A 13776-nucleotide genomic window follows, 5' to 3' on the forward strand; every position below is an offset into this window, starting at 1 on the left:
GATGCCATTGTGTGAAGAAGCACATGAGCACGTGCTGACAATAACTGACAATTTTGGACTTCTGTCATATCGACACCTAGGGCTCTATTTTAACAAACCTAAAGGTAAATCTAAGCGCAGGTGGTAGCTCTACTGGTCCAGGTGTGCGTCTGAAATATTTGAGCTATTTTCACTATCGGAGAACTTGCTGGCATTGGCATGAAAGGGCTGGGTTTGATGAATAAACAAGTTGTGGGTGTGTCGAGGCTTGGCCCCTCACTGGCCAATCAGAACATTCTCCATGGCTAAATATATGGTTGCTTCAAGTTGTGTATTTACGGTCTTTCATGTACAGTACTGCCTTGGAATCAACTCCAATTCCAATGTTAGTCCGTTACAGTTCGTTAAATGGCTTCCAGAAACGATATAACAAAGTGTAGACCCATCTTTGCTAAATACCTTCACTTGAAACCATTTGCAGTCCAGAAATAATTGCATGGCTTCAATAGCATTCACAATGATATAGGGGCCAGGCCTACTGTAAATTGCATTATGGCTGAGCATGAACAGGCCAAAAATGGTCAATAAACAAGATTAAATAAATGATGCATAAGGCCTAAAACGAGAACAAATGAGCACAATGAACAACTTGTTTTAAGTAGGCTATGTCACACTTAGACACCATTTCTCCCTGTGTACAGATACTATTGAAACAACGCAGACTATGGAGGGTTTAACGCACATCCAAATGTTTCACAGTAGCTGGACAAAGATCCAATATAAATAGAAAGGGAGAACATCCACACACTGTTCTACTGCTCCCAAATAGGCCTATGTTTAGTGAACATAAACGGGACCATCTTACAGATTGCATTCACACATCTCCAGAAGTTGCATTGTAAGCGCGTTTTCACCATAAAACCAGGAAGGTGTAGCATTCTAATAAGTTCGGTTGTAATAAAATGTAACGAAAAACAAGCAATCAGTAAAAAATAAAAAATAATAATAATAATATGTCAAATGTAATGATATCATAAAATCACCAGGATAAAACAAGACTTGCACTGCTGTTGAACCAGCCTTTCTTATAGTCGGCCAAAGGGAGGGATTGGGTTTTTAACATATGAAACGGAAAGCTAGCCATTTTTACAGGTAAACACGAGTTTCACTGGTATTCAGGAGGTTCTCCTCTCTCCTTTCATGACGGGCACGTAGCCTACATCATGGAGGTTTTACGCACGTCCAAAACAGGACCTGCATGGCTAAAATAATGTGGGCCTGCCTACAATGCATAGATACAAAGCTCACTGTTTTACTCTTCTCAAACGTGATCTTTTAATAAAGCTTTGGCGATTAAGATGTATTTCCAAGCTGTCTCAGGAGCCAAACCCTTTATCGACAGTCTTGACTACTTCGCAATTATATTGGGCAGATTTTTTATAAAAAAGACTACATTGAGAGGAGGGTAGAATATGCTTATTTTTGAATAAAATACAACAAAACATTTGTTTTTATGTTTCTAAATACAAAATATACAGGCACCAAAAGCACATTAGGTTACTCTTGTTACACTCGCATTAACATCTGCTAACCATGTGTATGTGACAAATAAAATTTGATTTGACTTGATTTGAAATGGGCAGTGCGCATTTCTGCGGTCAAAATTCATGCCATAACCCACTGCCTTACAGCTAAAACCAGGTTTTGGTTGGTCTAAATTTCAGTGCTGCCTGAAATTAGCACTTTGGATCATGTATTTAAGGACAAATATTTAAACCCTGCCCATCTGAGCACTAGCGAGTTGATATAAGACAGGTAGTTTGTTGAACCTTTGTCAAACCTGGCATTATGGGATGGAAAATGTCAAACTAACATGTGTTTGACAATAGTGCCGAATTAACGCCAGCTGAAAATAGAGCCCTTACATTCATTATAATGCAATTATTGCTTATTTTTTTGCAGAGTTTCACTCTTTATCAAGGCCACATGGCACTAATAATGATGTTTAGGCTACTGAGGCTACTGATGTATTCATAATTTGACTCGCGTCTTGACCGTGCATCTTGGTGGTCGGGGTAGGTTTTGTTTATTTTGTCGTTATAAAAATAAACTGTTACCGTGTTCCAACACATATGCTTTCTGTTTCAGAGTTAAAATTGATGCATCATGCCATTTGGTCATCTGAATAGCTATACAACAGCAATATAGAGTAGTTAAAGAGTACTACATCAATATCCATCTTGCCTCCGGTAGGCGTATGGAACAATCAGTGGATAAGTCGTTCAGTATATCCTATTATCTGTAGGATCACATTCAGGTTCTGAATTAACTTGAACACAGAATTGCTCATTAAACTAAGCTCAAACAATGATCACTAAGACTGTGGATGTATCTCAAACGGCATTCCTTGTGTAGTGCACTACTTTTGAAGAGGGCCCATAGGGCTCTGGTCAAAAGAAGTGCACTATATCGGGAATAGCAAAGCCCTCTCTTTACCAAGACGCAGCACGATGATACAGGAATTTAGTTTGTCCCAACTGGTTCCCCTTGGACAACCAAAAGAATCACATTAGGATGGCTAATGCTAATATTAATGGCAATTGGAGGCGAAGCTGAAAATGTAGTAATCTGTTTAATCAGATGTGATGAGACAACAGCCACTGTTCTTTCAGACTCGACACTTTTCCTGCTCGCTTTGCCTTGAACAATTGTCTAATCTTTTATCATTTAAAATAATCAAAAAGCTCTTTGTATATCTTGTAATATTATAATATAATACATGACATTAAGCAGACACTTTTGTCGAAAGTGAAAGCATAAATACATTTTCATATGGGTGGCCCCAGCGGGAATCAATCCCACAATTATGGCGTTGCAAGGGCCATGCTCCATCTTGCTTAGCTAAATACGCTTTGCTATTCCCGATTAATTCAAAGACTCAACCATGGACACTCTTACTGACAGATGTGGTTGCTTCGCGTGATGTATTGTTGTCTCTACCTTCTTGCCTTTGTGCTGTTGCCTGTGCCCAATAATGTTTGTACCATGTTTTGTGCTGCTCCCATGTTGTGTTGCTACCATGTTGTTGTCATGTTGTGTTGCTACCATGCTGTTGTCATGTGTTGCTGCCATGCTATGTTGTTGTCTTAGGTCTCTCTTTATGTAGTGTTGTGTTGTCTCTCTTGTCGTGATATGTGTTTTGTCTTATATTTTTATTTTAATCCCAGCCCCTGTCCCCGCAGGAGGCCTTTTGCCTTTTGGTAGGCCGTCATTGTAAATAAGAATTAGTTCTTAACTGACTTGCCTAGTTAAATAAAGGTTAAAAAAAAATAAGTAAACCAAGTCAAACCCAATGTTGTATATTCCAGAAGTATATATTCCAGAAGTATATATTCCAGAAGTATATTAGGTATCAAGAGATGAGACAACATTTGCGATCACACTGTCCTATGATGTCTATGAAAAGGTTTGCAAAACATTCAGTCAATTGTATTTCTTACACATCCTAGTAATCATGTTTTGCCAGGTTGACAGATGATCTTGTCTTCACCAGTGTACATTTAAGTGTCTGAAGATTTCTCTTTTTACCACACCAATCAGTTCTATCGCTGTGTGTATGTATGTGTGTGTGTGTGCGTGCGTGCGTTAAGATCTAATTTCAAGTTGGTGTCGTGCTAGTGGGTGTGTATAGCTTTAAGTCTGTACTCACGGATGTTGTTTGTGTTCTCCTGCACGATGTCCGTCTTGAGCAGGTTGTCGGCCAGGATGAAGGCCCCCTGCTCCACCGTATCCAGCAGCATTGTGGCTGCTCTCAGCTGCTCCCCGGTGCTCAGGTCCCTCCACGCCGACTGGGCCTGGGGCTGAAGGAGGTTGTTCACGGTCTCCACCATGGCCTGCACCAGACAACATGGAGAGTTAGCGACATGAAGAAGGTGGAGGGGGCTAACCAACCAGAGCATCAGTATGGAGGTAGCAAGGGAAGGGATCAGTATGGGTTATGGAAGCACTGTATTATCACCGATGATATTAATAATGGACCAAAAGGGGTAGTTAACAGGTTATTAGGGATGTCAATTAAGTTATGCCAGGACTTTTCAGGACATATTACGGAAGGTTAGTCACAGATGTTTGCAGGATCTTGGGAGATGTTAGATATTACCAGAGATTTTCGAGAAAATCTCAAATAGCTCATAGCAACATTGCGCTAAGGTGAATACGTGTAGACAAACTGGCCATGGCAATTCTTATATTTCCAAGAGAAACAATGACATTATCTAAATAATAGAACAGGTGAAAGCCAGGCTGTGGCTGATGCATTTCCATGAATGTCCCATGAATGTATTCAGCCCCAAAAATCCCCATATTGCTCCATGCTACAGTATCACATATATACAATTACAATGAAACAGAATACGTTGAAATAATCCTAATATATTATTCAGTACAGGCAGCCAATAGCGTACAGGTTATTTTGTTGTCGGCTCCTCAGGACGACCACTCTCGGAGGAACACTATTGTCTATTAATATTGTTTAACCTCAATTATGTTTTCCCTAATCCCACAATAAATTAACAGTCAGAAACCAATAAGCCAAGGAGAAAGAAAAGAGAGCATTCTCCGGAGAAGATGAACAATTTAGAGCAATTAAAGACGTAGAAACGCCGATGGCAAGACATTTGAATAGAATATTAATTGGTCAAGCTGAACCATTCTATCCCTCTGATGCAACAGAAGAAAATGCATAATCATAACTGAAAATAAAACGCCATCCATGAATAGGTGTTCGCACAGCAGTCACAGTTGCTCTTTCATCTCAAAACCTAATAATCCAACATTGACAAGGACTATTGAACAGTGGCTTTCAAAAAGCACAGAAAAGAGTGGGGGGAAAAATACGAATTTTAAAGAAATCATCACAGCCTCTTCTGATATTCCACAACTTCAAAGGCCAATTTACTCGTCCTCGTTTGCAAAGATGGAAGCCGCGCTTAATCGTAAATGCACGCCGGCGAGAATCTGAGGGAGAAACATTAAGCCCTTTAAGAGGGGGGAGAACAATCTCCTCCAACGTCGCATATGGCAATACCTTGGTGTGATCCCCGCGGCTACAGCAGGTTCTGGTTTTGATCAATGGACTATGAAAGAGAATAGGAGTTTTCGAGATGATATCAGAGCACCTGGGGGACGAAACCTCAGGCAATGCTATTCGATAACAGCACATTGGGAGCTGCCCTGCAGAACTCAACTGATTACAATGAAGTAATTCTATAAACATTATAGACATTATATTCCACACACAAGAGTTATCAGCCTCCAACTGTCTCAGTTTTGGACTGAGTGGCAGCTAGACTAGAGTATCTCTGGAACAGACAAGAGCAAGAGGAAGAGTGGTGATCGTATTCAACTCCGTAGCGGGCTGCGATGAAGGGAATATCAAATAGCAGCAGCTGGCTTTTCCACAGTCCTCAGCGCACAGACGCTGTCATTTTTAAGGCTTTTTTTAAAGGCAGGCAGGCACCCAACTTTGATGTAATTATTCATTATCTCCAGCCGATCGCACCTTTTGACATCAACGGAGACGGCGAGGTTGATTCGCTCTCAATTAAGGAGGTCTTTCTCTGCGGCGCTGGCATATTTCCCCCTTTGCCAGGTCTGGTTTAAATATTGAAAGAATGAATCATCAGTGGTTGTGAGTTAGATGGGTGGATATGCATAATTAAGTGTTGGACCGTCCACAAAATGTAGCATGGACAGATTCAGGTACAGTACATACAGCAAACGAAATCCAAGTGATGAATGAAAATCACATAAAAGAAAGACAGTAGAAAGCTTGGAGTATCGGCAACAAACCACAAGTGGACATATTTCTAGGATGTTATGAAGTCTATCTAGTACGCAATTTGTCCTTCCAGAGATTACATGCTGGATCCATCATCAACATGATACGCTCATCATTTTGTGCTAAGTCACTGAATTAGTTGCAGTCTTTGGGTATGGCACATAATAGGGAAGCATTTGCAAGTCAATGCGACATAAAGTCGTATTTTGGATAGGGATACTCAGAAATGATAGGGCATTGACTAGTGTGCGGATTCAAGTATAAAGCCCCTCATTTTGAATCAGGAAGTCACATTTTGACAGGGCTTAGCTGCTTAATATGGGGTTACGATGCTTATCTGTGGACATAATAGAGAATCAATCAATTACGAATATAAATCTGGATTACTTGGGTGGGTATCATAGAAATCCTGAGTCATAATTATTCAACATCAACAGTGTATAACACTTTATGAAGAGTGTGGCAAGCAAGATTAATGATGATGGGGAATAAATATATACAGTGCCTTCAGAAAGTATTCATACCCCTTGACTTATTCCACATTTTGTTGTGTTACAGCCTGAATTCAAAATGGATTAAATATGATTTCCCCCCCCCCCCCCCACCCATAAACACACAATACCCCATACTGACAAAGTGATCACATGGTCTTAGAAATCTTGCAAATGTATTGAAAATGATATACAGAAATATCTCATTTACATATATTCACACCCCAGAGTCAGTACTTTGTAGAAGCACCTTTGATGGTGATTACAGCTGAGTCTTTTGGGGTAAGTCTAAGAGCTTTGCACACCTGGATTGTACAATATTTTCCCATTATTATAAAAAAAAAATAAAAAAAATATGTAAGTTAATAAATCACGTTAACCACTATTATAGAACACGGAATGAGTCCATGCAACTTAATACGTGATTTGTTAAGCACATTTTTACTCCTGGATTAATTTAGGGGTTGAATACTAGACTCAAAATATTTAAGCTTTGAATTTTTTATTAATTTCATAAATGTTCTACAAACAAAATTCCACTGACATTATGGAGTATTGTGTCTAGATCAGTGACACAAAATATACATTTAATAAATATTTATTACAAGCTGTAACACAACAAAATGTGGAAAAAGTAAAGGGGTCTGAATACTTTGAGCAATTACGTTTAGCACTGAGTTTACCCGTCTAGCCGGCAGCCTTCAGAGACAATTGAGATAGACGCTATATCCCTGGGGATGACACACACAAACTCCCACACCCTTTTCACGAATGCCTCTAATTCCCAAAGGGGAGAGTGGAGGGGAGTGAGGGAGAGGAGAGATATGCACCCAAGCAGCACAACACACTCAGTGTAGTGGGGTAGAGGAGTGTGGATGCCTTACTGCAGCCAGGCTGGTTCTCCATCTGTCAAAAGCACTGGTTCGGCTCATAGAGCTCTAAACTTTCAACCACTGTTAGGTTTCTGCCCCCCCACCCCCCAGTTTCCTCTGCTCTCTTGAACGATCCAAGCCACCCAGGGAAACCAATACTTTCTGGTTCTTGGCTGGTCTGGAAAGGCTAATCATCAACTAGCTAGCCTCCGCCCCCAAATGCTATGGTTGTGACAAGCTGTTGACTGGGCAAGAAAAAGGCCCCATTCCAATACTTGTGAATTACATCCTTCCTTAATCCCCCTCTCCCTTCCTTGAGTAGTTACTGATCTAATTCTACTAGGTTAAAGCACAGGTTCCAATACATAGCTTTCACCAATCCAGATCAATATCAGACCAGTGATAATTCCAAATAAGGGATGAAGGAATGATGCAATCTAGAAGGATTTGAACAGGGCCAATGTATCGTGCTGCGGCCATTTATACCAATGAAGGGGGAAGGAAGGGGTGGATATTAGTATGGGGCCTGGAACTGGTCCAAGTCAGCCCGTGTGGTGTGTGTGCTGATTGATGAAATGAACTCGAGGTCGGGGAAATTGATTCTGGCTGAGCTCAAACTCCCGTCACCGGCTTAGCAGAATGGAAGAAGGATGGAGCGCGAGTCAGACTAGTGGCCCTCACTTTCTCACTTTCCACTTCCTTATTCCACACGCTTTTCCTCTCACCCCCTATCTTTGTTGACTCTGTCTTTTTTCTGCAACATGTTCAGTTGTGATATAGGAGAGGTTGCCGTCTTTCTGAGTTCTGTCTTTCATTTGGTCCTTCTCTATATGTACCCCTCTTTCTCTCCCTCTACAATATAGTATGGTAATAACATAACATACACTGCATGAACATCTCATTCCAAAATAAGGGGCATTAATATGGAGTTGGTCCCCCCTTTGCTGCTATAACAGCCTCCACTCTTCTGGGAAGGCTTTCCACTAGATGTTGAAACATTGCTGCGGGGACTTCCATTCAGCCACAGGAACATTAGTAAGGTCGGGAACTGATGTTGCGCGATTAAACCTGGCTCGCAGTCTGCGTTCCAATTCATCCCAAAGGTGTTCGATGGGGTTGAGGTCAGGGCTCTATGCAGGCCAGTCAAGTTCTCCCACACCAATCTCGACAAACCATTTCTGTATGAACCTCGCTTTGTGCATGGGGGCATTGTCATGCTGAAACAGGAAAGGGCCTTCCCCAAACTGTTGCCACAAAGTTGGAAGCACATAATTGTCTAGAATGTCATTGTATGCTGTAGCATTAAGATTTCCCATCACTGGAACTAAGGGGCCTAGCCCGAACCATGAAAAACAGTCCCAGACCATTATTACTCCTCCACCAAACTTTACAGTTGGCACTATGCATTGGGACAGGTAGCGTTCTTTTGGCAACCACCAACACTCCAGAGAACACGTTTCCACTGCTCCAGAGTCCAATGGCAGTGAGCTTTACACCACCCCAGCCGACGCTTGGCATTGCACATGGTGATCTTAGGCTTGTGTGTGGCTGCTTGGCCATGGAAACCCATTTCATGAAGTTCCCGATGAACAGTTATTGTGCTGACGTTGCTTCCAGAGGTAGTTTGGAACCCGGTAGTGAGGGTTGCAATCGAGGACAACACTCGGCGGCCCCATTCTGTGAGCTTGTGTGGCCTACCACTTCGCGGCTGAGCCGTTGTTGCTCCTAGACATTTCCACTTCACAATAACAGCACTTACAGTTGACCGGAGCAGCTCTAGCAGGGCAGAAATTTGACGAACTAACTTGTTGGAAAGGTGGCATCCTACGACGGTGCCACGTTGAAAGTCACTACTACTATATCCGCAATCGACAGTTATACTAGTGAATGTGTGGGGCTTTCAAACACACAATACATGAGATAAAAGTTAAGATCACAGTACAAAGACTAACAGGTAAACACACACTCAAGAAAGGTCATCCAAAGGTGAGTGTCAATGTGAACATTGTGTCTCCCTTGTCAAATAATGTGCAAACAGCACCTCGTCACAAAGTCAACTATGACTCCAAGTCAAGGCTATTCACCCTGCAAATTAACTGAACACAGCAGGAAGACACTGCATGAGCAGTCCAAGGGTCTATAGGTAAATTAACTAAGAATTTACGACTCTGAGACAGAGGTACTTTTACGCTGAATGGCCATGATCTCATAGTATCCCTGTCGGACTCTGACCGTGAACAGACACGGCCCATATAACATAGCGAGGGTCGAGTCGGTAGACAGTAAACTGCAGGACAGAACGGTGGTGGGGGGGTTGGGTAGAGGGGGAACGGTCTTTATGACTATGTGGTCATTCTAACATACCTCATCTTTTAACAAATTGGCCAGCAATAAAAATCGTAGAATCTCATGGACAAGGCAACGCTTCACTTCCGGCCTTTCTAAGGTCGTCTTCTGCAGTGACACGTTCACTAGATTACCCCCCATATACGAGAAAGAAGGGGAGAAGGGGTTACGTTGAACAAGGGGTCAGTACCCAATATCCAAACAATATTCCCGGGATTTCTTGGTCTATGATCTTCACTCACGCACGCGAGATACAATTGTCATCTTTAATGGCGTAGGAAAGTTCTACCATGTGATAAATCCCTTCGCTCCACATACACTTAGCAGAGAATCGTCTCCCTTTGGAAATGTTACGTGTCGGCGGCCATTTTAAAGAGAAGGCGTTTGACCTTAGTTTGAAGCAAAGGGGATGTTATCACAGTAATTGGACAACCACGGTGTTAAAGCCACTAAACCAGAGAGTATTTAATACACCAAAGAGGATAGAAAGCTGGGAGCCATTTTGATTATGTTTGTTTGACATAAAAGAGCAGAAGCCTTTTATGTATCTGATAGGGACATCATCCTTTAGGGTGAAAACAGAGGCTGTTCTCGTTTCAGTGCTAATTAAAACGGATTCTGTGATTTTCTATGAGAGGGAATAATTAATGTGGCATGCCCGTTTTTCAACACAGTTTAATATAAAATGAAAAAAAGGTCTTAATTAGCTTTTGAGGGCTGACGCGAGATGCACTGCTCTCTTCTAGTTTTTTGAGGGGTATTACAGTAATAAAATGCCAGATTGTCTGGTAATCAAATGACATTCAGCTCAGACACCCATACATACCCACAAGACATGCCACCAGGGGTCTCTTCACAGTCCCAAGTCCAAAAACAAATTCATGGGAACGCAGAGTACATGGGTCGCATATTTAGGTTATATTTATTTAACCTTTAACCAGCCAAGGCAACTCCCGTCTTCAATTACTCAAGCAAACAGCAAAATGACCTTATTTGTTTTTGTTGTTGTATTAATATATTTGTTTGTTGTGGTTTTTGTGTATTGTTGTGCATTTATGTGTAACTGTCCTCGTGCATCAGTGTTTTTGTTTACTTCGTCATGTTTGTGTTTTTTTGTGGACCCCAGGAAGAATAGCTGCTGCCTCTGCAAAAGCTAATGGGATCCATATAAACAATCAAATAACAATAACAAATGATACATTTCTTTTCTCTCCATCCACACTGAAACACCATGCTAATAGAACTTGTATGTGTCTACCTTTTGCTAACTGTAACATGTTTTGGTGGTTTGCAGCTGCAGAAAAGAGAGCGCTCATGTAGGATTTACGTGCAGGTATTTTGACTTCTGTCTTTTCACCTCCTACCCAACCCATCGAAATGTTTCTGTTTTGGTGTAAGCAGGATTGTGAGCTTGTTGCCGCACCCTAACGTCATGCTTTGTGTCGTGATATCCTGCCTGGGAGGCATGTGTTGCTCAATGTTGGGTCTGCTAAGTAAACTTGACCTCGTAAAATTGTATAAAAAAAATTGGAGCCATTTATAACACTTAGTTAGGCTATGTTTTGGTCGGGATGCAACATGGCTAGTTAACGTTTTTGATCCACAGGTCAAATTTTGGGGTCTCACTTTCTTACCCACATCCTGATGCCCTAATTCTAACGGCCAACCAGATCTAAACACTCCTTCCAGCATGCTTTGCCTCTTAATGCTGTTTCATACCCCTGTGTTGGTGTTGTGATGGCTTTTGAAAGAAGAAACTATACATATGTAATGCATATGATGTCTAATAATTGGTTGCTCATGGATTTCACATGCACATGTTGCTCATGATTCACATGAACATTGGTTGCTCATGGATTTCACATGAACATCATTGGTTGCTTCATGATTTTCACATGCATTGGTTGCTCAGGTTCACATGAACATTGGTTTGCTGATTTCATGAAATTGGTTGCTGCATAGAATTTCATGAAATTTGGTTGCCTCATGGATTTCACATGAACATTGGTTGCTCATGGATTCACATGCACATTGGTTGCTCATCGATTTCACATGAACATTGGTTGCTCATGGATTTCACATGAAACATTGGTTGCTCATGAAATTTCACATGACATTGGTTGCTCATGGATTTCACATGCACATTGGTTGGTCAAGGTTGGGATAGGTTATGCTCTGGATATGCATGTTAAACAAGATATTCATGTTGTGCTCAAAGGAAATGTCAAGCATGGTTTCTCTGCTGGCGATACCAACGACATTCACAAACACATTTGGTTTTTTTTTATTTTGGAAAAGGCTCTCAGAGGATATAAAATGAACCGTTTTTATCTGTAGTCGTCTACGGCAATTACTTTGCTGACATCACCAGAGATGTGCTCCGACGATCACATGATGATGTAAGGTAGCATATACTCACAGCTGTGAAACGATTAGTACATTGCAATAAACCTTCATGGCTATGCAGTCGCTCAAAGCTACCATCAAGTTAGTTGACTGGCATTTAAATCGCGCACCGACTTCCACGGTCAACAGCCGAAAGTGACCTCAATAACCTGGAGTCAAAACCCACCCTCCACCAGAACTCCCCTGACAGGCAAGACTCAAATAGGGGGGTTATGACTCTTCCTGATGCATTATGCATGTGTGTCCCAATTTGTAGGGACTCTGCCGCCATTTCTTGAGCTCCAGTGTGGAGTTGATATCCAGGCTTGTCAGTAAATGACAATGAATATCGGCTCTGCCTTGAAAAGAGCTGCCGGACGAGTTGGCCGCCCGCCCGCTTCCCACACAGATGTTCCTATAGCTCCAGATGTTCTCCGTGATCTGCGGTGGCGTCACATCTGTCAGGCGACGTGCATTGGTTGTTTCAAATCCTCGGAGTTGTGTCTGAAGTCACTTCAATATGTAGTGGCGGTTTATTGTGCGGTTTTCCACGGATGAAGTGTGTGTGTGTGTGTGCGTGTGTGTGACACAGCGTATGGCGTATGTATAAGTGTGTGTGTACGCATTTGCATCAGTTCACGTTTGCTTATTGTTTTTACATGCACTGACTAGGAAATACATTCTTTATCGATGATACTGTGAGTCGGTGTGGCGTGGTGTGTATACACAGTTTTATGTGCACACTAGTATCTACATGTGTGTGTGTGTGTGTGTGAGCACACAGTTGAACCGTGTACATGGCGTCACGTGCACCTGACCGTGTTAAACGAAAGGGGAGGAATCTTGCTCGACGAACTGGAATAATGGAACAACTCTACAGTCTTCCGTATACACAGACTTTGATTGCGCGGCGCTATGCTTTGAGGGACTTTCATTGATTAGGAAATCGGGCAGTGTTTCTCCAACCAGAACCCTGGTAGTCATCATAAGGGGTATGTGAAGGCATACAAAAGAACCCAAGGTGATGCCTCTCTCTGCAGCACCTGCCTGCACAGACAGATGTACACACACACACACACACACACACACACACACACACACACACACACACACACACACACACACACACACACACACACACACACACACACACACACACTCCTGTTTTGGACCCGGGCTGAGCACACCATGCGCAATGAATCGTTTTCAATAAGTAAAGACATTATGTTAAACGCTCAGCCAGACTTCTCATGGTGAGAATAACTTTAGAAAATCAAAACAAACAGATTATAGCAGTGCGAGGATGGGCTTGGGTGAATTGACTGCCAGTGCACGTCGGAGGGCGGATGTTATTGAGATTGGTGATCAGGTATGCACCCCCAACTGCTCGTTAGCCCCACGCTAATGGGCGATTGGAGAACGGCGCTGGTGTTTGCTCTCTAATGGAGATGAGACGAGCCTGGTTCACCATCTTGATTAGGGAGTCCATTCTTGTTTTATGTGGAGCGATGACGGCACCATTCGCATGCCGCGGGTCTATGCGGGACCATTACGGAATACACCTTAGAAAGAGATTCAAGGTTGTCTGTAGTAGGCCAATATTTATGATAGTAATTCAACATGTCACATTGTGGAGACGTCTTACTGGAAAGGGTTGGGAATATTGGATCCCAATTTAAGATAGTATCTTGAAAGCTTAATATTAATTTACTCTCTCGTCAGTAGTTTGTGAACAATTGCTTTGCAGACTACATCAATATAGTGTAGAGCATCATGGGTATTTCAGTAGGTCCTCTTTGTCCCTTTTTACGAATTTTGGTAACACTTGTTTACTACAAATCATTCAGTGAAACCCCCCCTTCCC

The 13776-nt window shown here is 42.1% G+C and overlaps 1 protein-coding gene across 8 annotated transcripts in view; it reads right to left on the reverse strand.

Annotated features, from left to right (window-relative positions):
* LOC111960292 (adhesion G protein-coupled receptor L3-like) overlaps positions 1 to 13776 on the reverse strand; it is a 345871-nt gene that overhangs the window by 68504 nt on the left and 263591 nt on the right. For all 8 annotated transcript variants that reach the window (XM_023982240.1, XM_070437819.1, XM_023982239.1 and 5 more), the window contains one exon: positions 3689 to 3872. In XM_023982240.1, coding sequence (XP_023838008.1) covers positions 3689 to 3872 — 184 coding nt within the window. The remainder of the gene's footprint in view (positions 1 to 3688; positions 3873 to 13776) is intronic.

The sequence above is a fragment of the Salvelinus sp. IW2-2015 genome, linkage group LG37 (assembly GCF_002910315.2).
Source record: "Salvelinus sp. IW2-2015 linkage group LG37, ASM291031v2, whole genome shotgun sequence".
Classification (NCBI taxonomy): Eukaryota; Metazoa; Chordata; class Actinopteri; order Salmoniformes; family Salmonidae; genus Salvelinus; species Salvelinus sp. IW2-2015.